Source organism: Euleptes europaea, chromosome 5, assembly GCF_029931775.1.
Source record: "Euleptes europaea isolate rEulEur1 chromosome 5, rEulEur1.hap1, whole genome shotgun sequence".
NCBI lineage: Eukaryota > Metazoa > Chordata > Lepidosauria > Squamata > Sphaerodactylidae > Euleptes > Euleptes europaea.
Window position 1 is genome coordinate 68537474 of NC_079316.1, and position 23676 is coordinate 68561149.

The 23676-nt window shown below is 42.5% G+C and overlaps 1 protein-coding gene across 3 annotated transcripts in view; it reads left to right on the top strand.

Annotated features, from left to right (window-relative positions):
- Positions 1–5401: 5401 nt before the first annotated feature.
- Positions 5402–23676, top strand: part of PLEKHA1 (pleckstrin homology domain containing A1) — a 40257-nt gene continuing 21982 nt past the window's right edge. Inside the window, exons 1-4 of one of the 3 annotated variants that reach the window (XM_056850227.1) lie at positions 5402–5461; positions 20329–20489; positions 21354–21410; positions 22930–22975. In XM_056850227.1, coding sequence (XP_056706205.1) covers positions 20349–20489; positions 21354–21410; positions 22930–22975 — 244 coding nt within the window. In that variant the 5' untranslated portion in view covers positions 5402–5461; positions 20329–20348. Of the gene's footprint in view, positions 5462–20328; positions 20490–21353; positions 21411–22929; positions 22976–23676 lie in introns of those variants that run through there. The other 2 variants (XM_056850226.1, XM_056850228.1) reach the window with 2 other exon arrangements.

Consider the following 23676-nt stretch of genomic DNA (forward strand, 5'->3'; position numbering starts at 1 on the left):
GCGGCCAGCAGCAGCAGCAGCCCGCGGCTTCACCACTCCATGCCCACCCCGCGGCCGCCGCCTGCTGCTGCTGCTCCGGAGCTGCTCAGCCGCTCAGAGGCCCATCGGGAGGCTCTGGGAAGCAGGGGGGAAGGTAGGCGGGAGGCAAGCCCGGGCAGATCCCAGAGGGTCTTAGTGCAGCCGGTGGGCAAGGGGAGGGACCAAATGGCCAAAACGCACAGGAGGTTTTGCCTTGAATTTTCAACTCTCTAGATGTGCTGGGGCGATGGCGTGTGCCCCACAGAGAGGGCTCTGCATGCCCACTCTGGCATGCGTGCCATAGGTTCGCCACCACTGTTCTAGGGTGGCCAGCTTCAGGTTGGGAAATACCTGGAGATTTTGGGGCAGTGCCTAAGGAGGGCGGGGTTTGGAAAGGGGAGGGAGTTCAATGCCATAGAGTCCAATTACCAAAGTGGCTGTTTTCTCCAAATGAACTGATCTGTATCGGCTGGAGATCAGTTGTAATAGCAGGAGATCTCCAGCCACCACCTGGAGGTTGGCAACCGTATCTCCTTCTGATTTTTCTCTCTCCCTACTGTAAGATATGGCAATAATCTACTTTTTACCCAATCTGTGTGTATAAGTGTCACAGTGGTTTGAAGGTCAACTTGCAAAGTCTAGTTAGTCAGGACTAGGTGAATATATACATATATATACATTACACCCATTATATACATTATACCCGTTCCGTAGTCATGCCATTGGCTGCTCATTAGTTACTGGGTTCAATTCAAGGGACTGGCCATCACATACAAATCCATTCATGGCCTCACACTCATATTTGCAGGACAGCTGTTGCTCCTACGCTCTGTTCGTCTGAACAGGGCCTTCTACATGTACCACCCTGCAAATGGACAAGATTACAAACTGCTGGGGTTGCCAGGTGGGCGGTTTCGGCGGGGAATTGCCTGGCAATCCACCTGGCTGCTCCGGAGCAGCAATCGCATGTGTGCGGGGCCGTGGGGCCCCTGGAGGTTTGAGTGCTAAAGTGACAGCGGTGATACGGTGCTTCCGGGGGTTAAGCCCGGAAGTGACAGCCCCGCCCCCTAAAACCTCCCGCTGACCTAGAGGGGGGACTGGGAACCCTACCAACTGCTCATACATGGGCATTCTCTATTGTGGACTACACCCTATGGAATGGCGGGCTTGGGAGGCCAGGAAGGCTCCCACATTTTTGGCTTTCTGCAAACCGTGTAAAACAGAACTGGGCATTTTTATGAAGGAAATAGGCTGCATTATAATGGAATGATTCAAGAAGACACTTTAACAGAGGGAACGGTACTATGGACTATACTACTGTGTTATCCGTTGCTGTCAGTTTTAATCTTGGTGTCACAGCATAGTGTTTCTACTGATGTAATACCATTTCCTTTATTGTTTAACATGCCATGGTTAATATTAATGCCTTGTTTCAGATTTCTGAAGTCCTAGTCCTATTACATTGTTTATTAGATATCTCTTCATCCTATCGATTGTACTGGTTTACATTATGTAATCCACCAAGTCTCCGTGAGAAAGGCAGTCTATAAACAAACAAATATCACTGCTATGATTAGCCCAAAGTATTTTTAATCCATCGTAATTTTTTATTTAGTAAAATTATATAATGACTTAATGTGGTGCCCACATATTAGAGAATCAGTTTGTTTTCCAGAGACCAAGCATGGCTTCTGGCACAGACAGGAGAGGTTCAGAGTTGCACTTCATGCTCTAAATCAGTCAGAGATTGCTGTTTGTAAGATACTGAATCACTGAAGATACTGCACAATTTGCCATGCCATTCTAGGCAGTTACACCCTTCTAAATCCATTGAAGCCAATGGGCTTAGAAGAGTTTAACTATGGTTAAGATTGCACGGTTGGCCTACATAATTTTCCTTTCTCATGTACCAGACTTGGGTATTCTCCAAGTGGTCCATTGCTTGCTGCTCAGAAATGGCAACTTGGGAGTGCAGTCTGCCACCTAGAAAACTCAACTCAGTTGGTATGTGTACCTATTGATCCTAATCATCCTCCAGAGGTTAGTGTCTATAAGGGACAGCAGGTGGAGCCCAGGCCACTGGGAGGCAGGGGGCCCCTGAGATGTCAAATGGAAGCTGACTATTATGTACCTGCAGGTTACACATGAGGCCGGAGACAGAGTTCCAACAGCAGCCGCTTTATTCAGTTAACAGGAAAGAGAGAACTAACTTAACTGCAAAACACCCCAACTTATATACAGTTCCCAACCACCCGGAGCCATACGCCCCCTAGTCCGTGGTTGGACAGATAAGTCCACCATCCAGTAGGAGAAACAGACAATGGAGCCTGGAGCAGAGCCTCAATCTCAACACAGTTCAGCACAGCTGAGTTCAGCAGTTCAATAGTTCAGCATAGTCTTTGCACCAACTAAATATATTACGCTGACCATGCAGGAATGTGCCTCATATGGCTCTGCATGTGCAGCACTGCTCTTAGGGAGTGAATCAGTGTTGTCACAGGTTCGCCAGCCGTAGGGTGTATTTGTGCACAGCCTCCTTATAGCATCATTCTCTTAGTAACTGCAGTATCTTTGGGAATGTTGTTGTCATTTAGATTTAAGTCCTGGCCCTGTGATTCACAACACTAATAAAGCAGAATTTAGGGTAGGAAATATAGTAACAACCCCTATTGCTACATCCAGTTTCATACTGTCTTGTTTTCATTCATCATTATGAGTCATGCCAGCATGTTGCAGCAATGCAAGAAAATGGGCACAGGACTCTGCACTGAGAACTGTTGTCATGGTTGCGTGCACATGACAGCTACATATTGTCAGGTGAAGCTGTCGCGTAGAACAGAACTGGATATAGATGGGACATGGTAAGGGCATGGGGGAAATTCTTATACATGAACTATATATAACAGGATTTCAGCTATTATAGTCCCAATTACCTTGGGATAGGCCTGTGTATCTGACTGGTTAAAAGTACACACTGACTGGTTGCAGTACACACATAGCAAAGCCATCAGACTTTACGAAGGTCTACATGTGGTAAGAAAAGTGAACGCCACTATGTTAGCAACTCAGACATGTAAGCTTTAGGATCAGTGTGCCAGTATATGACCTGCAGCACTGAAGCGCTGCAACAACAACAACAAAAAAAGTTGGTAGCACTAGAGCTTGGCTATAACTAGTCTGATCCCGAATCACAGATGCTGGGGTATTTTAAATGTTAATGGTAGCTTTCTAGAGGAAAGAACAATTATTGCAATTTATTACTATGATTATCATTCACCAAGAGTTTCACAGCTGATGTGGCTGAACGTTAGCAACTGCCATCATCTAAAAAGCTGAAAGAAATTTAGATCCAAATCTAGCATTTTTCCCCTTACACCCACCCCCAGCACAAGGAGAGGGAGGAAAGGGAAAAATCCCCTCCCTTTGGTCCACACAATACTTCTATTGCACTTGTGAATACCACGCGGACTGAAGGTCTGAAAATATCCCTACCATGGACACCTACTGGTGAATTAGGGTTGCCAGCTCTGGGTTGGGAAATACCTGGAGATTTTGTGGGTGGAGCCTCAGGAGGGACTTCAATGTGGTAGAATGCCATAGAGCCCACCTTCCAAAGTGGCCATTTTCTTTAGGTGAACTCATCAGTATTGCCTGGAGATTAGTTGTAATCCCAGAAGATATCCAGCCACCACCTGGAGTTTGGCAACTCAATGGCTAATGCACATAACGATAACAATGACATTTCTTCCATCGAATAATTTTCTTTTGATCCCTTCTTTACCATTTTAAGAAACACTTTCAAGCATTTTAATTTTCCCCATGCTTATTAGATGCCAATCACTTTTTACTAAATCACTCTAGCAGGAGTGCTCATGGGGTTGCCAACCTTCAAGTTGGGGGCTGGAGTTCTCCTGGAATTACAACCGATTTCCATACTACAAAGATCAGTTCCTCTGGAGAAAATGGCTGCTTTGGAGGGTGAACACTAACATTATACCCTTACTGAGGTCCCTCCCCAGGTTCCACCCCCAAATCTCCAGGAATTTCCCAACCTGAAGTTGGCAACCCTATTTAAAAGAGAATATACAAAAGAGAACCCTAATGAAGACCCTCCACCCCACAGTTGCCTCCACACATTTCCCCCGATTATTAAAAAAAATACACTTGAAAGTGTAAATTCCTCTTCTCCCAAGCTCCAGGTCTCGGGAGTTTATACGTGGCCTGTATGCTGTTTTAAGGCAGCTAGGAGACTGTTCTGTCCACTTTCCATCCCGGATGGCTAAATATGATTTAGGCCTATCTTTGTACATATGTGTTTTTACAGTTACACCTGTCAAATCCATTGAAGTCAATGAGACTAGCCACGTGTAACTCTGTTTAGGATTGCACTATAGCTATCTTCGTGTAAAGAATAGCATCCACACATTATGGCAGGTAAATGGTTATGCTCTCATTGTTCTGTGTCATTGGGTACTTGTCTCTGACCTTTACCTAATAAAGTCCAACGAGGTTTAACCATAGGAACGCTTACAAAATAAATGTGCAGCTTGCGACCATGCTAAAACCAAGTCCTCTGCAGGCCTAAATGAGTCCTCTGCAGCAGCCTGCCACGCAAGAAAGGCTAATGCAGGAAATCCGTGTCGTTCCTGACATAAAGGCGCCCCCCCGCAAAGAACAGCCCTGTAGAACTAATAGAAAAGAGCAAGAGTCCAGTAGCAGCTTAAAGACTAACAAGGATATTTTCTGGCAGGGTATCAGCTTTCGTGAGCCACAGCTCGCTTCTTCAGATGCAGATATGAGAAAGCTCATACCCTGCCAGAAAATATCCTTGTTAGTCTTTAAGGTGCTACTGGACTCTTGCCCTTTTCTACTACTGCAGACAAACACGGCGACCCACTGAGAAAATATCTTTGTTAGTCTTGAAGGTGCTCCTGGACTCTTGCCCTTTTCTACTACTGCAGACAGACTAACACGGCGACCCACTGGGAATGACCTGTAGAACTAACTACAGGTCCAAGCACGTTTCCTTTCGCGAGGAGGGAATACAAATCCCAGCATGCAACGGCTTCCCAGTTATCGCGAGACGAAGAGAGGCGCTTGTAAGACTACAGGGTCCGGGAACCTCTAGTGAAACAGGCCAATCGTACGGGGCTTCCTTGAAAGCAACGCCGTTATGGGACCTGTAGTCCTTCAGCCTGACGGCCTGTTAAGCTTCACAGCAAGGGAACTTGGCGCAGGCGCGTAACCGCAAAAGGCAGTTCCTGAAGCTCACGGAGGCGACGGATAAAGTTTCCCCTCTGAAGGGGGGGGGGGGGAGAAGGCAGCGGCTTGAGAGGAAAAGAGGGCGGGGCTGCGCGCCGGGGAGGGCGAAGCGACGGCTGGCCCGGCTTCGCGGGGCGCGCTGCTCTCAGGGGCTCCCGCGCAGGAATTCGCCTGGGCTTGAGTGAGTACCGGGCGTCCGGAGGGAGGAAAAGGAGGGCGAGGCCGGCGGAGGGGTCTGTGCCCCGCAAAGAGAGAGAGAGGAGCGTGAGCCTGAGGCGGCCTCGGCGGCGGGAGCGTTTTCGTACGTGTGTAGTGATGTGGCTGCCGGCCGGGCGGAGGGATAGGCGAGTGGGCGTCAGGAGGGGGGGGGGGTCGGGCAAGGCGACTGCGGCGGTTAAAAAAGCGTTGGAGGGGCAAAAAGGGGGGGGAGGGGAGGTCGCGGAGAAGCTTTGTGTGGGTGGGCGGGTGCGAGGGCGGATGGTGAAGCCATTGATGTGGGTCCCCCCCCCCGCACCCCCTTCCTTCTTCCCCAGCGCTACGGCTCAGTGTGTTTTGGCATACGGGGGCGGCGGGACACAACCGGAGAAGGCGCCTGGCCGCTGTGAAGACCCAGGAGGTTGGCTTCGGGTCTGATCTAGCAGGGCGCTCTGTCCGGGATGGGGAGGAGCGGCGGCAAGGGCCGAAGTGCCTCATGAGTGCAAAAAGGGGGTTGGGGAAAGTGGGTGTGTGAGGAACGTCGGCCGGAGGAATGCGGAGTTCTGGCGTCGGACGTGCTCTTGAGTGGCGCTGGGCGTGCTGAGGTTGCAGGGTGGGAAGGCTACGGAGGGGAATGCAAAGGTGATGTAAAGGATGGAGGTGTGACGTGATGGGGATTGCCTGCTCGATGAGCGTTTGCAGGAATGGCTGCGCTCTGCTTTGGCATAGCTCTGCAGCGCGCAGCGTTTTCTCTGAAACGTCCGCCTACCTTTTGACTAGGACTTTCAAAAGTGACTTTTTAGTCTTAGGAAGTGCATGGTATAATTAACCTGGTGAAGGTTTGATTCTGTGCAACATCCTCAGTGGTCAGGGGTTGATCTTCTTCCCAAGTCGTTCAGAGCTTATTTGTCTGAATCACAGAATGACTTTCGTTGTAGTGGCAATTTATTATTATTATTATTATTAAGGTGGGTGTATGAACACTGGCAAACCCCTCAGTTGGCTTTCAGAATAGCATGTGGGTATAAAATGACCTGGATGGCCCAGGCTAGCCTGATCTCATCAGATCTCAGAAGCTAAGCAGGGTGAGCCCTGGTTAGTATTGGGATGGGAGACCACCAAGGAAGTCCAGGGTTGCTGTGCAGAGGAAGGCACTGGCAAATCACCTCTGTTAGTCTCTTGCCATGAAAACCCCCAAAAGGGGTCGCCGTAAGTCGGCTGCGACTTGACGGCACTTTACACACACACACAAAATGTGAACTTATATTGGGATGTCTAATCTGAAGCTGCTGTTAAATTGCAACAAGAACAGTTCTGATTAAAATAGGATTGAATACTTACTGAGTGTAACATTTAATTTAAGGTGGCTTCAAAAGCCTGCTGCTATTTGGCTAGCATGTTAGGAAAAAGGTGCCAAAGTCTCTTCACTAAGATATTTTTATGCTTGTCCAATTCAGTTTTCACTCCCTTCACCACAGGATACTAATACAAGTTTCTGTCATTTTGTTGAATGATAGGTTCAAAAATAAGAACTCAAATAGGTAAATATTTGTAAAATATATGTAAAAGAAGAACTCAAATATGCAGTGTTCTGAGAAACTGAAAACTAATATTGATTATATTGTATGGAAGACTTCACACATTTTGCTAATGTTTAGCATTTTAAAATTTCATGTAAATACAAAGCAGCACATGTAGTTATTACTGAGTTTTGGGGCTTTAAGTGTGTGTACACTGGTAAAGTCACCAGTTATTCCTTCATAGGCTGAAAAGTCCAAGACACCAAGACTGGTTCCTATACAGCTTGTGGGTTAGGCCTGTGCTAGCAGTCAGTCCACCTCTTGCCCCTTTGTGTTCTGATCATACAAAGTGTTCCTTATTTGCCTTGTCAAAGTTAATGGCATGCTGATCTTTAAAAAAAAATACAGCTCTAATGAGAAATAAAATAATAATGAGAGTAAAATTTTCTAAATTACAATCACTAGAATGGATTATAACTGTGTCACAATTTTGTGGAAAAAGTGTTTATTTAGGAACTATCTGGCCTTGTGGTCCTTGGCTAGTTATGAATATATGTAACTAAAGAAGAATTATGTAATAGTGCTTTCTTTTTATGTACCTTTACCAGTGATATGTATTATGCAGACTGCTGCACAGCTTCATGCATGTGCTATGAAAAGCAGAATTTAATCATGTGGCATCATTTGTTCAGTTATTTAAATTGTATCTTAAGCAAATGTGGGAAGTGTTAAAGCAAATATAACTTTTTTTTCTTACATGATTTATTTCCATTCAAGTAAGAAATTTCCAAAGGTAGTATTTTGCTGGTATGGGACAATGCGGTGGACCCATGATTGTCCTCATGTAGTGGTAAGTACCTGGTAGAAGATGCAGAAGTTGTGACCTCATTTTCAGAAAGCTTAAAGCAGGGGTATGAAGCTTATTTGTTAAGAGGACTGTATATGACATAAATGTCACTTGGTCAGGCTGGGCCATGCGTACCATAAAGTTTAATGCCATGTGCAACATAAAATTTAATGTACCAGAAATACAAACTTTATAGGAGACACAGGCAAAGCCAATTAATGATAATATTTTACTTTATTTTTTTGCTTCTAGTACAAACCTGCTTTAAACAATAACACTAACAGTTTTTGATAATTGACACCTTGGGACCTGGAGTGGGGGTGGCTGCCTTAGCGAGCCTGCAGTGGGTTCGCCAGCTCAGATCGGGAGCGAGGGGGTGGTAGTTGCCTGCCTGCCTTGGCTGGTGAACCTGCAGCAGGCACACCAGCCCAGATTGGGACTGTGGGGGGGGGGGCTGGGAGGTGACTGCCTCAGCTAGTGAACATGCAGCAGGCTCGCCAGCCAATATCAGGAGCATGTGTGTGTGTCTAGCTGTATTAGCTGGCTTGCAGGCCAGATAACAGCTCTCAAGGGGCCGGATCTGTCCCATGGACCGTATATTTTACACCCCTGGCTTAAACGTTTCCATCTCTTAAGGCAGTTTTTTGCTGGACCATGTCATGTGTATGAATCTGAATGTCTTTTAAATTTTGTGACTTGTATTCTAAAATAACCTGGCTAGTTACATGTGTTCTTCCTGGTTAAAAGGATTGTTGATAATACTTTGATTATTCACCCTTCCCGTGCTATTAAGACTAGGGTTGAGAGGTGGTATAGAAATACTTTAATATTTGACTAAATCGGATTCAATATAGTGTGCACGTTCATAGGGGATATTTTTGGTGCATTTGCTGTATTATTTTAAATTCTAGACTTATATCTCATAAGAGGAAGGGGGAGCAGCTTTGCTTAGTAGGGGGCGACTGGGAGATACCTTCCCACTCCATTGTACTTGTACCTCAAAGGGTTGGACTCAGTAATGCTACTTTTAGCGTCAATCATTACCCTTTCCTATTTTCCAGTATACCTCCACTACAAGGTACTGAATGGGGAGCAGCTGGTGGAAGACATTGCGGTGTTCTTCACACTAAGGTGGGGAAGGATTCATGGAACTCTTCTGTGCCGCTGCAGTTAATTGCTCACAGCACCTTTACAGATGAGATTCTGTGTCCTGGTTGTCATCAAAGCATCCGTGGGCTTCAGTTGCTGCAGGCTTGCTTTTTATGGCTGCTGAAATGGTGCAGAAGCTGGGCCACGCAGCCACATTCTGAGCCAGCCCCTGCCCAGTATATGGGAGGATAAAGGGAACACGTCTGTCACTTTGGAAAGAGGTGGTTTCTTTCCTGCCCCCAAGTAGGTGTGAATGATGAAAGAATTTTGGCGGTTGTTATGTGTGTCTGCCTGACTGCCTTATTCTTGGGTCAGGGACAATATGAATAGTGGCTAGTTTGTTCCTTGCTATAAGGATGGAGTATGTCATAGAATCATAGAGTTGGAAGGGGCCATACAGGCCATCTAGTCCAACCCCTTGCTCATTGCAGGATCAGCCTAGAGCATCCCTGACACATGTTTGTCTAGTCTCTGCTTAAAGACTGCCATCGAGACGGAGCTCACCACCTCCCTAGGTTGCTGACTTAACTGTCAAACAACTCTTACTGTAAATATTTCTTCCTAATATCCAGCCTGCACCTTTCTGCCCACAATTTAAACCCATTATCATCTTGGCACTTGGTTTGTTGGGGGGTGCTGCTATGTTATGTCATTCTGATTCTTGTTTTCCCTGTGAATAATGTTTTGTCATTAGACCCTAGAATCAAATAAAGAGCTTTAAAACGTCTAAGTTATAAAAAGGGGTTCAACTATGAGCCAGCAAAACCCTGCTACCTGCTAGCCAGGTACGTCTGGTCTGGGAAGCTAGGTAGCCTTTCCCCTTGCAGCCTAGCAACTTGACCCTGCCTGTAGCAAAAAGGAGGTGCTATTCCAGATGTAACAACTGCCTCTCCCTGACAGGAGAATTTGCTTATGCCTATTAAGATTAGTTGAGTATCTGCTGATATGCTTCAGTACAGACACTGCATTTGATCAGGGAACGAATGATTATTACTCATAACTCTAAAAGTCTACATGTCTGTGATTCTGCTGTAATTGAATGCATTTTCATTTATTTATGTCAAGAGACTGGTGCCTTTGAGCAGTCTCTTGGTAAATTCAATCAATGGTTCAGGCTGAGGCCTAAGCAAAAATCATGGAAGTTTTTCTCTTTGAGAAACCAAGGTTGAGCTAACTGTAGCTTCAGATAAAGAGATGGGAGGTTATCACAGGTGCCGGGCAGACCATTATGCCTCAGTTTCAAGGCCTACGCATTCCATTTTGCTGAAGTAAGGACACTTGCTTAATTGGTCCCTATGCAGCAGCAGAGTATTTGGTCTGGCAAGTCACCTGATTAAGTCACCTAGTTAGCAACACAAATGATTGGTAAAATTACATCATTGGCCTTGCGTTTGATTGGTCAGCTAGAATCAGGACAGTACAGGCCATTGGGTATAAAGAAAGGTTCTTCAGTGGAGTTTTCACCCTTTGTCTGTATTACATCTAACTTTGGGACAGCTTTAAATAACTTTACATCCTGAAGTGCATGTGTGGTGTCCTAAGTTATCTGTTGTATTTCAAGGGGTGATGTCACCATTTGAAGTACCTGATTTGGTAACCCATTGTACCCTGTATACATCATTATTAGGGTTTATCTCAATAGCACAGTTTAGGTGTCAGGACTGAATACAGTGCCCTGTCCTGTTAGTCTCTTAAACCATCATACTGCTTCAATTAGCTTTAAATTCCAACCCAGTTAACCAGCTGAGAGCTCATTTGGTATAGTGGTTAAGTGCTGGATGAGCGTCTGGGGGACCCAGGTTTGCGTTCCCACTCAGGTTTTAAAGCTTGCTGGGTGACCTTGGACCTCTCACGTATTCTCAGCCTAATCTGCTACCTCACAGGGTTGTTTTGAGGATAAAATGGAGGAGAGGAGAATGATGTAAGCTGCTTTGAGTCCCCATTGGTGTGAAACGTGATGTATAAATGAAGTGAATTAAAAACAACAACACAGTAGTATTGGGGGGGGGGGAGTCCTGTGATCAAATCTGCAATAAACTATCCAGCCAGATATTATTAAATTGATAATTTGCATGTATACCTACAGACATCCATCTGGCTACTTCCAGGCATCCCAGGCGGTTCCCTTTTAAGCTGCCCTGACTCATCATAGAATGTTAACATTTCATCCTATCAGATTTTTAGCCTACCAAATTAGCCTATTCCCTAAGATGGGGAGTAACAGCCAATAGGAAATGCATCCCCTCTTTCCTCATAACATTCTTTTCCAATCAGTGCTTTTGTTTTGTGTTGCTGAGGTTTCAGCAATACTAATGTTAAAAAGCTGGTCAAATATTGTTAATGGGTTGCCTATTTGATATATTCTGTGAAGTCAAGAATTCCCTTATTTTGTGGTGGCATACCTTAAAAAAAAATAGAAACATTATCTCATCTGAGAAGGGCATAAATGAAAGATCACTACTGCCTCACCATGCAGAATCTGGGGTTAGTTATGTGTGTCACACACATTCTTCCTTGCCGCTTAGAAATAGGCATCCTATATCCTGCGTTATAACTACAGCTGTCTTTTAAAACTAACTTTTGACTGTTGAGGCTGCCGTGTTTGTTTCGTTTAATTGAAAACAAGATCTATGTTTGGGCTGTCCCCATGGTTTCAAATAAAAGCTAAGGAGAACTGTTTGATCTATTGAATATTGTTGACATACACTTGCATAACTTTACTGGCAAAAAATAATATAGTTTGTTTCCTACATGAGTCTTTCAATCACAAAAATGACCTTTAACTGACAATATTGGCTATATTTAACCAGATTAGTGGCCATTGTAGCATTATCTAGAGGTGTAATGCAAGTGAACAAACTGTTAATAAAGATTTGTTGAGCCTACAGACACTTCTGGAATTTTGATTAAAAATAATGGGAGCCAATGACTACCGTATATACCCATGTATAAGCCGACCCGCGTATAAGCCGAGGTGCCTAATTTTTCCCCAAAAATGGGGAAAAATTAGGCATTCGCGTATAAGCCGAGGGTCGGCTTATAACCCCTCCCCCCCCCGCAGGCTTACCTGACAGGGCTCTCCAGCGGCGAGGGTCCGGTGGCGGCACGGCCCGGGGGGGCCTGGGCAGCCTTCCTGCGGCTGCAGGAGGCTGCCCCAGGCCGCTCCCGGCGGGAGGAAGCGGCGGCGAGGCCCAGGGGGACCCGGAGCAGCCTTCCTGCGGTTGCAGGAGGCTGCCCCAGGCCCCTCCCGCCCAGGAAAAATGGCGGCGGGGGGTGGGAAGGGCCGGGGCAGCCATCCTGCGGCTGCAGGAGGCTGCCCAAGGCCCGCCCGGGAAAAATGGCGGCGGGGGGGGCCGGGGGGCCTTGGGCAGCCATCCTGAGGCTGCAGGAGGCTGCCCAAGGCTCCTCCCGCCCGGGAAAAATGGCCGGGGGCGGGGCGGGGCAGCCTTCCTGCGGCTGCAGGAGGCTGCCCCAGGCCGCTCCCGGCGGCAGGAAGCGGCACGGGCCCGGCAGCAGCAGCGGTGGTAAGTTTCCCCCCTCCCTCCTCCCTCCCTCCCCCCGTATTGACCTGCGTATAAGCCGAGGCCGGCTTTTTCAGCCCATTTTTGGGGCTGAAAAACTCGGCTTATACGCGAGTATATACGGTAACCAGAACCCCTCCCCATATATGTATTCTCAAATGTTTCAATTAAATAAAAAGTTCAGGGGATAATTGAAGATCTCATTTTTTTATAAGTGGCCAAGAAAGCTTTCAGAAAATGGTGTAATTTCAACGTATTAATATTTTTCCAATTTATTTTTCCAAATTGTTGGGGGGACCCTTAGTTATCTGTAATTCATTGCAGGATTGGGGACTCTGAAGAGGTATCCAGTTTATACCAATGCTGGGAAGTCCTTAAGTCTGGGTAAAATAGATTATATTCTCGTGTGGGGGAAGGAGGTATACTGGATGTGGCAGATCTAGGGAGGAGAATGGACTTCCCAGGGTGACCATGAATCATTCATTATTTTCCTCTTTCCTGGTTTCTTTCAGATCTATTTGCACATCCCATATTGATGGTGCCCTTCCCTTCCCTTATGCAGGTCATAGGGTCCTTGTGGCCAAATAGTTTCAAGCAAACACTCTCTTAATAACGACAAAGGAAGCCAGGCTGTGAGCCCCAGCACTAGTTATACTTTTCATTGGAGGCTACTGCCAGACTTGTGGGAAGTTTGCCTCCTTCCACCCATCACAAGTTCTCCATCCTCCTATCACTTTAGTGTACCTTGAAACTGGAGAAGTGGTATGGGAAAGATTAAGAACATAGAAGGAAGGGGTGTGAAAGCTGACAAAGGGAAGAGAATGGATGGGCAGGACAAAGAAGAAAGAACTTGAAAAGGGAGAAGGAAGGGGTAAAGAAGTGAGAGAAAATGGGTGCCAGAAAACATTGTTGGGTTTCACCTTGGGAATTGCTGGTATTATATGCTACTCTGTGTACTGCTGAACCACACCCTGTCTTCTGTCTACTGTAGAGGTAGGACTGTGAATTCAAGTATCAAACAGTTCTGGATTCAGAATAACTGCCAGTTGAACTTGGATGTGTCTGTAGTTGTTAAAATGGATTCTACAAACTGAAATTAGTGAAGGGTTTGTAACTATCATTGGGAATGCGAAGATCAATGAATTCAGAAAATGCACAAACATCCTGTTTTGGGATAGGTGAGGATGAGATTAGATAAAACACTGGGAATCACTTTAAAAGGCATATATTTGCTCTGCTGTTTTGCCTAATGACTGGGCGTGAAGAGAACATAGATTTGATAGCACCATGCTGTTGTTTATTGATTGTAGTTCCACGTCTTCATTCTGCTTTCTGAGCTTTTGAGATCTGATCTGGGAAGAGGGTTATGGTTCTTTTGCACCGGTATTGTTTTCCCAACCTCAAACCTTTACGGCCAGAACTGCAATTTGCACAAAAGATCAGTTACACTGTTTCAGGATAAGGTCATGTAAACGTGAAGAAGAGTTGGTTTTTATATGCCGATTTTCTCTTATCTTTTAAGGAGAATCAAACCGGCTTACAATCTCCTTCCCTTCTCCTCACAGCACACACTTTATGAGGTAGGTGAAGCTGAGAGAGCTCTGAGAGAACTGGGACTAGCTCAAGGTCACCCAGCTGGCTTCATGTGGAGGAGTGGGGAATCAAACCCGGTTCTCCAGATTAGAATCCACTGCTCTTAAGCTCTACCCCACTCTGCTTTTCCTGACTCTCAGCAGATGGAATTGAAATATGTAAGCTGTGTGATTTTGGTTATTGCAGCAGCTGGAATTATTTCTCCCTTGCTACAACTATCATCCTAACTGATCCAGTTTTGATAAGCATAACATGTGCAAATGTAATGTAGGGATGTGAGCAGACATAATGTAACATATTCACTCTCTAATTTCATTCTAGTTCTATGCAAATTGGTGGAATGGTGATATTCTTGAATGATGAGGTAATCCTCTGAATGTGGGGAGAGGATGCTTTCTTACTACTATATATGTGTATATGCACACATAATTTTCTGTGCATTTGAAAGAAATACGGTAATATATTATTCAGTATAGGCACTATGCAGCCGGTGTGATATAGTGGTTAAGAGTGCTGGACTCTAACCTAGAAAACCAGGTTTGATTCCCCATTCCTCCACATGCAGCCTGCTGGGTGACCTTGGGCTAGTCACATTTCTCTCAAAACTCTGCCTCATCTACTTCACAAGGTGCCTGTTTTTTTTTTTGGGGGGGGAAGGCGATTATAAGCCACTTTGAGGCTCCTTACAGTAGAAAAAAGCAGGATATAAAAACCAATTTATCTTCTAATAGTCACTGAAATATATACACAGATTCAGCCATGTTTATGAAACTTTGTTTTGACTTCCCCAAAGTACAGCTTGAAGCTGCATGAAAACTTACAAAACCAATTTAACCACAGATCATGTATTGCAGCATAAAAATTAGCATGTGTACTATGGGGAGGAGGGGGTAGAAAGCTGTACTTGTCAGACGGGTAATTTTTGTTCAAGATAAAGGCCTGTCCTTGAATATTGAACTGGCAGTGACATCTTCAGGTCTCTGCATTCGGACATAAGTAGAGGATTTTGGATTCTTCTCCCAAGTCTTCTACAAATTATTCTGCAAAGAAGACTCTAGAATAATTGATTTTGGCTTTCTGGGTCTGCCTAGCCAATACATTTAAGATTTTGATCCTAATTTAGAGATATTTTTGTAAGTCAAAAGAAGGTGGTATTTACATATCTTGCCACTTCCCCTTAGGCACCAAATTGGGAACTCAGTCTTAGACTGCAAGGAATTCTTAGTCTAGTCTTATGACCCATGTGCCATTTCCTAATTATAGGGTTCTGAATTCATGGTTTCTAACATATTGCTGTTGTTGAAATGTCGTAGTCCCTTTTGAGAAATGGTATAATTGTACCTCCACAGTCCAGTCTGATATTTTGAAATGAGCAGTTTTGAAGATTATCAAATGCCCTCTGAATAGCTCCTCTTAATACTAGTGTTTTTATTGATACTGTGAGTCATTGCATATTGCTTCGTTTTTGAACAAATCGAACTAGAACTTTTGCAGGTTCCAGATTGCTCAAAAACAAGTTGATTCTTCAGGAAAATATAGTAGGAGGCTTATTTTGTAAGCTATTGGTACATGAAAGGTTTTACTTTTTGTGTGTGTTTATTAATGGTTCCAGGTATATAGTTCAACACTTGTCCATGTATATGCAGTCAGCCTCAAATGTGTGCCCAATCATGTACAGTAGCTTTCCCCTCTAGATTTCTGGCTATGAATTCTAGCTTGTCATTCTTCCAAAAGGTTTTCTTGGTAATAGAAAAGGCAAACCTGGGGAGAAGACTTTGCAGAATTTATTTTGGCTTTCCAAGTTTGCATAGCCAATACATTTTAAGATTTTGATAATAATTTAAAGACATTTTTTGTAAGTCAGAAGAAGGTGGTATTTACATATCTTGCCACTTTCAGGTTTTAACTACAAGCATATCATCTGACCTGTAAAAATATTTTAATAATAAAAGCACTACTATACAAGTAACAGCTACATGTCCTTCAAATAACATTATGAAAACTAAGAATTAATGGGTACTGAACAGCACATAAAACTGGGTGTCAAGCTTTCTTGAAATATTTGTTGTAACTACATAGGCTAGCCTGTTCTCTTCATATCTCTGAAGCTAAGCAGGGTTGGCTTTGGTTAGTACTTGGTCAAGGGTTGCTATGCAGAGGCAGGCAATGACAAACCACCTGTGTTTGTTTCTTGCCTTGAAAACCCTACGGGGTTGCTGTAAATCGTCTATGACTTAATGGCACTTTCCACCACCACACATCTTGCCATTTTCTAATCTATGTGTCCCTCTTCTATGGTGTTACCTAATTTCCCCCATATTTTAAAGCATGATAATTTCTATGAGAGTGTTTGAAACAAAGAATTATTACATTTGAAACAAAGAATTATAATACTGATTTTATTTTATCCCTTTTATTATTGAGTAAATAACGTTATTAGTATGGCAAGAGGCAGATTGGTAGTAAACAGAATTGTTTACTGCAACAGCATGGCGTTGCAGTAAACAGTAATGTAAACAGTAATGTTTACTGCAACAGTGAGAGCCAGTGTGGCGTCGTGGTTAAGAGCGGTGGACTCTAATCTGGTGAACTGGGTTTGTTTCCCCACTCTTCCATGTGAAGCCTGCTGAGTGATATTGGGCCAGTTGCAGTTCTCTTAGAACTCTCTCAGCCCTGCCTACCTCACAAAGTGTCTGTTGTGGGGAGGGGAAGAGAAGGCAATTGTAAGCCGCTTCAAGACTCCTTAAAGGTAGAGAAAAGCAGGATATAAAAACCAACTCTTCTTCTACAATAATGTTTTCTGCAAAATGTTTTATTTTGTAACTTTCTGGAATAGTCCTTTATTTTTGTGCATCAGAATTATTGCAGTTTTTTCCCCTGAATGGAGATGGGATTTTTTGGCATCTCTGGCGATTTTCCCCCTGTTCCTTCTCTTGTCACAATTTGAGTGTTTTCAATAAGACAACATTAAATGAATAACCCAAAGACGGAACTATTTTTACTTCCAAGAAAGGAGAATTTTTCTTTAAAAACTATATTTAAAAATCATTGTTTCTGTTTTGTTTTACTGTAAGTTTCAGTGCACTCCTCGACTTTTCAAAAGCCAAGGTCAATTTTTAAAATTCTGCTTGAATCCACTAGCACTGTAGCAGGAGTAGAATATAAAACATTTAATGATCTGCTTTCTTGGAAGGGAAACTTTAAAAAAAATTGTACTGGCATAGATGAACAAAAAATGACTTCCTCAGAAGAGAGAAATTTTGAACTTCTGTATTGTACAAGGAATACACTTATCCTGGACATAATTTATTTTTGGGTTGTGTATGTGCAAAAATATTACAAACATTCCAAAATTCTTCATACTTGTTAAAAGACAATTGGAGTGGAGCCTAAAACATAAGGAAACTGTGGAATGATAACAGAGCAGAACTGGGGGAATTTGCTTGATCCTGCTGAAAGCCAACTTCATCCTACCTGTCTTGGTATCTTTTGGCAACTGTTAGCAGCTTCTGTTGTCCCCCTTTATGACTTTCCACCCTGTTTCATTCTTCCTAAAGCGATCCCAGCCAATCAAGTTGATGTACTGGGTGTGGCAATCCCATTCTACTGCATATCAGTCATATTTGGCCATGTGCTGACATGTTTGAGAGCAAATGAAACCCATTAATAATACAGATAGTGCTCCTGAACTGGTCCCATAAATGATCTTAGCCAGTTAGGAATTATTTTAACAATTGAACACCTGTCAGCCATTTTGAAAAAAAAATTGTAAAGGAGTAGTACTTGTACTTTTTAAAAACAGGCCCTTTCATTTTGCTCTGCCTTGTAAATACAAAAGCTTCCTTCTACAGATGCTGTCATCAATACTTGGTCTAGAAGTATTTTGACAACACTTCAGCTGCCTACCTGACGGAAATCCTGTCAGCTCTAATTAGAAAGTATTTTTAAACCTCTTTGTTTTAGACTCATGTATACATTTTTTGATGTTTTTTCAACTTAGCTTCCAGAGTTTTAGGTTTATGTGGAACAAAGTTGGTTAGAGCTGCAATTGGCCATGATATTGGTATAATATGTGATACCTGGGCTGTCAGAATTCATTCTGTTCCTTATAGCAGTAGAGAATGTGGCTAGAGGGACTGGCTTTTATAAATTGTGCAAACTGTGGAAGAAATGGTCTGGGAAATGTTCTCAGTAGTTTACTAGCAGTAAGTTGTCTTTAGTTCTATAACCTTAAGCACTCAGACTAAATGTAAATCACATGAAAATTGTTGGAGCTGTTAGATTGAGGTTGGAGGTAAAGAACAGATTTACAAAAGTGTTATATCATCCCGGAAAGGCAAGCACCGGTAATTTGAAAGTTACAGGAAAGGAAGATCAACATCTCTTCCCCTCTCCAATTCATTGCTAGCTCTCATTCTGTATTTCCCCAAATCAATAACAAACTTAGCAAAACAGCCCATCAGGTATCAGAATAAACTTGGGTCTAGAGTGATGTCTGAATGCATACTCCTCAACAAACGGGTTTGTTGGAAGCTAAACTGGGGATCTAAATTGTAGTTGAATCTAAATTATAAGTGGCTTGCCATTACATCAGAATTTCAGAAGTCAGTATCAATAGTGTTAATGCTCTCCTGTGCCATCAAATCACAACTGAGTTAAGGCGACCCCATAGGGTTTTCAAGGCAAGAGACTAACAGAGGTGGTTTGCCATTGCCTGTCTCCTCATCCTGCCCCTGTTATTCATTGGAGGTCTCCCATCAAAATACTAGCCAGAGTCAAGGCTGAAAGTGTGTGACTGGCCCAAAGTCACCCAGCAAGTTTCCATGGCAGAATTATCTCCCTGTCATGAGCACAAAGACCTTACTACAGCTATATTCAGCTTTCCAAGGTACTATCTCAAGGTACTCCAACCCTCCATGGCCTCCTCCCTGCTAGTTATGACTCACCAAACAAGACTGTGCTTCAGGATTTATCCTCCCCCAGAGAGGAAACAAAAAGCACAGTAGGACAAAAGATCTTATTTAATTGCATGCTTTTATTTCGTTTGCCAACGTACACAATAGAAATTGCTCTACACAAAGCAGTTAACACACACACATACACAAAGCAGTTAACACACCATCTACAGGTATACCTTCCTCATATTTTCAGCAAATCCCTTTACCTTCCAGGAGAGTGAGAGAGTGTAGCTGCAACCACGTTTTCTTCCCTAGCTTTTATTTTCTATCTGAGAGAGAATAAAGATAAGAAACGTGGTAAAAGGGCAAAAGAGAAAGGAGGATGGGCAGGAGTTGCAAAAAGATCTGTTTTGTTTCAAAGGCAGAAAAAGAATTAGGAATTCAGTAAAGCTTTTAGGCAGACAGAATGTGGGAGGCTGACTGTTCTTAGGCAAGAGTGAGGAGGAGGGTTGCCTTAGTCTTTGTTCCCCAGGGTTCCCCCTGCAGTTTATTGCAATTGACCAATAGCAAGTGGGCTGTTAATGTAGTGAGGCTTTACCAGCAGCCTGGCAATGTAGAGGAGCTCACAGTAATATCTAGGGGTCTGCTTGGAGGGAAACAGGAGATGTTTTGGGATTTATGAGCGAACTGGTCTGTTATGTATGTCTGGTAATAAACTAGGGTTTAGTAATAATAATAAACCACTGGTAATAAACAGTGGTTTAAACAGATTGCAGTTTGTGATGTCAGAATGCAGCCAGCAACTCTTGCATCTTTCAGATGCATCACATTGCTGACATACTTGGTTAACACCTGCTCTTTCGTCTAAACCCCAACAAGGTATAAGGCGAGGCTGATGGAACTTCTTGCTTTCTTAGAAAACTGTGCATTCTGGAAATTGAATAACTCCATTGCCTTTTGCAGCTACGTTTTATGAAACAATGTCCCAGTAGTATTTTAATCACACAGTTGTAAAAATACAAAGTTTAATGTCTAATTGAGCTTTTGAAAGAGCAAAATAATATTGTAATGTATGCTGCTGCTCTTATGAAAAAATAGTAGTGTTTGACAAGCAGTGGTGTATTGCACTTAATGTTTTTATCAAATCCAGAGATAAAGGAATGATACAAATTTTGCATACAAATGTTTGTAATACTTTTAAGGAAGAAATATATGTTGATGTTTGAGAAAACCATGCTTTCTTGGAAATGGAGTATAGAAAGTTGTATTCATTACATAAAATGCTGATAATAGTAAAGCAAACATTTGTCTCTTTTGTTTTGCAGTGTAATGTTCAGGTTCAGAAATGCCTTATGTGGATCGTCAAAATCGCATTTGTGGTTTTCTAGATATTGAAGAAAATGAGAATAGTGGGAAGTTTCTGCGGAGATATTTTATACTGGACACAAAAGAAGATAGCTTGGTATGGTACATGGATAATCCACAGGTAAAACATATTTGGGAATAATAATTTAAATTCTTGATAACTAAAGTGGCCTTTAAGCTGAATTTTAATTAGCAAAATTGTGAACATTTTATCTTTTTGACTTAGATATTCTGCTAGAATCACAGTACAAAATGATAATTTATTTTTAGTAGTTCAGATAGTTACAATTTTAAACTTGGATTGATTAGCCTAGTCCATAAATATGCATGTATTTGGAGTGCTATATTGAAATCAGTAGATCCCAACCAAGAGATAAATGTAATTTGTGTTGAGTCTCAATGAGAAAGGTAGTCTATAAATAATAAAATGAAGGATAGAATTAGCAGCATAGAACTTGACAAAAAGTAATTTTGGTAGGGCAGGGACGTAAGCTCACTAACCCCAATTCTAATTTCAAAACGACCCTCATGAAAGCACCTACTCACAAGAGTATTGGCTGTCATCATGCAAAGTAGTCAGGTTTTTGGGATGCCATCAAGGTTTTCACTATTCTTACTAACATATGGAGTTTTAAAAATAGTTAAGTGTTGGTTCAATATTGAGAGCAGTTGTGGTGGAAACAAAGAAAAAAACACTTCATTGCTTCTGTGGGTTTGGCACATTAGGGTTTGGGGTGGTTCATCCCCCAAAAGCTGTAAAATGGTATAGCATTTTTCCGAATGAACAAAACAGAAAATCTGAACACTGAACAACTAAATTTAACTTTGTAAAAAATTGGCTAAAGATACAAGATAGATACAAAAATGTTACAAGGGTGTTCTTTATTTTAAATGTTTATAGAGTATTTGCAAGTATAAAAGGTATCTCAAGGTTTTTAATTGACAGCTTTCACTTTATAATATAATGCTGTGTTCTTGAATTCAGAACCTTCCCTCTGGATCTCCACCTGTTGGAGCCATTAAGCTTACCTACATTTCAAAGGTATGTATGTTTTTCTCAGACACCAAATAGCATTTCAAAATTTACAGTAGGTTTTTGTAGTATTTTGAGCCCATTCCTGAAAGGGGGGAGAGATCCGTGGCAACTGGGAGTGCAGGTTCAGGCTTCAGTCAATGGTTCTCCCTGTTGAGGGTCCTGGTTTACTTCACACCTTCCGTGAAGTACCCTCTTAGTCTGATGGAGGGCCCTGGAAGACTTCTATTGCCTCTTCTTGCTCTTCATTCCCAGGCAGACCTTTGGAACTTGGGAAAGGGGGGGTGCAGCCAGGCGGCTGTTGGTTCTGTCCTCCAGTTCTCCTGGACTCCACTTGACTCCCTCATCATGAACCCGTTGCCCCCTCTGGACTCAGGACTCTCTTAGTACTCCCTGAAGCCTGGTGTGATCTTGTCACATGTTGGTCAGCCACTGACATGGAGACAAGCCCAGGACAGGTCTCTGGAGGGGGGGGTCACTCCAAACTCCACATCATACTTAGCAATTTTGAGTTTGTGTCTATTCCATATGAGAAAGTGGGAAAGAAACAAACCACTGTTCAGGTACTCAGATCGGGGTATCACAACAAATTGGAGTTCTTGAACAGGAAGTCTTCGTTGCAGCTTCACACTTGAAAGGAGGAATGGAATATGTGAGACTGGGGTTTGAAATTTTGTTCACAAAAAACATGTGTCGTGCTTGTTTCTGACATGTAGTAGAGCCAAAGTAAAAAAAAATGCAGAACTGGAAGTGATCAATTTTAATGCTATTTTCAAAGATATAAAAGTGGGAGAGCTAATTTTATCTTTTTACAGTTCCTGTTACTTTCTTTGTGTTATTATGAAATGGATATCCAAATTTCTTTCTACTCCATCTCATTATAGAGGTGCTTATTTTTGTGTGTTTTCCTTACGTTTGCATGATAACACTGGACAGCATACTGCTGCTGAACTCGGAAAATCATTCATTTTGCTTCCTGCAGTACTGATGATCTCTGTTTTTGATTTTGTAACTTCTTTCTATTTTCCCAACTAGCAAAAACTAAGAAGAGTACCTTGGGATTCTGCAGCTTGCTGCCCCATTTAATCCTGACCACATTTATAACTTAAAAAGTCAGTTAAAATAATTTTATGCTTCAAAAGTTCATAAATACAACAAAAAGTACAGTTTACTACATAGTATGTTTCATGCTCTTAAAGTAGTAGAATAATTTTGCATTTGATAAAAGTATAGTCTATTGGCGGATCACTTTTTTGTTTTGTTTGTAAAGATACTGTGGTTCTCTCTCCTCCCAGTTTTAACATTTCTGGAAATTTTCTTTCTCTCATGCTAGGACTGCATAGCAGTGATTCCCTAGTCTATTACTACTGCTTATACAGGACTGCGTGTTAAGTTAATATATGCAGTTATTCTAAACGAACAAGTTGTGCTGAAGGCAATTTTTATGCTGTACTTTATGAGAGCCATAACTTATGTTTTATAAGGGATCTGCAGGCTATAATGCATTGACTTTTGTTATTTCTGTTAGGTTAGTGATGCAACTAAGCTGAGGCCAAAGGCAGAATTCTGCTTCGGTAAGTTTTTAGAGTGTGCACAGTTACCTTATCACTGTTTTTATGTTTTTTTTAAAAACTGTATCCAGGATATGTTTCTTACTTCCCGAATTAGGCACAAATGTTTAGAATACAAGTTTGTTTATATTCTGTGTTTCCTTTGTAATATAAAGAGGAAAATATTCACGCCTTTTACAGATTAAAAATTTGGCACTGCCTTAAACACTGATCTTCAAGCAAGATGTGGCAACTACCATTGGAACGTTTTGAAAACTGAGGATCTGGTTTAAGTTTATACACACGCACACACACACACTCATACTTAAGTCAACTTTAAATTAACATAGTAAGTTTCACTGCTTCAAAATAGTTTTTGGCTATTAGAGAGATCCTGAGCTGCTATATTTTCTTTGAAAAATTGCTGCTGCTCTTCTCCAGATAGTTATTTATAGCAAAGAGGCCTTGGCAGACATTTCTAATAAGCATTAATTGTTGTGTATTAAAAATGTGCCAAATGGTTCATTGCAATGTGCTTTTCTGAACTGGATTGATATTTCAGGGGGAGAAACTACTTGCAGCTTCTGCTAGATTTTTTCTTGAAAACATGGCCATTATTAACTATGCTGCTGTTGGACATGGATACTGTAATGGACATGGATGCTATGTATACACAGAAATACCATAATGAATAAAATGTCCATGTTTTCATTTTAAACTATCAC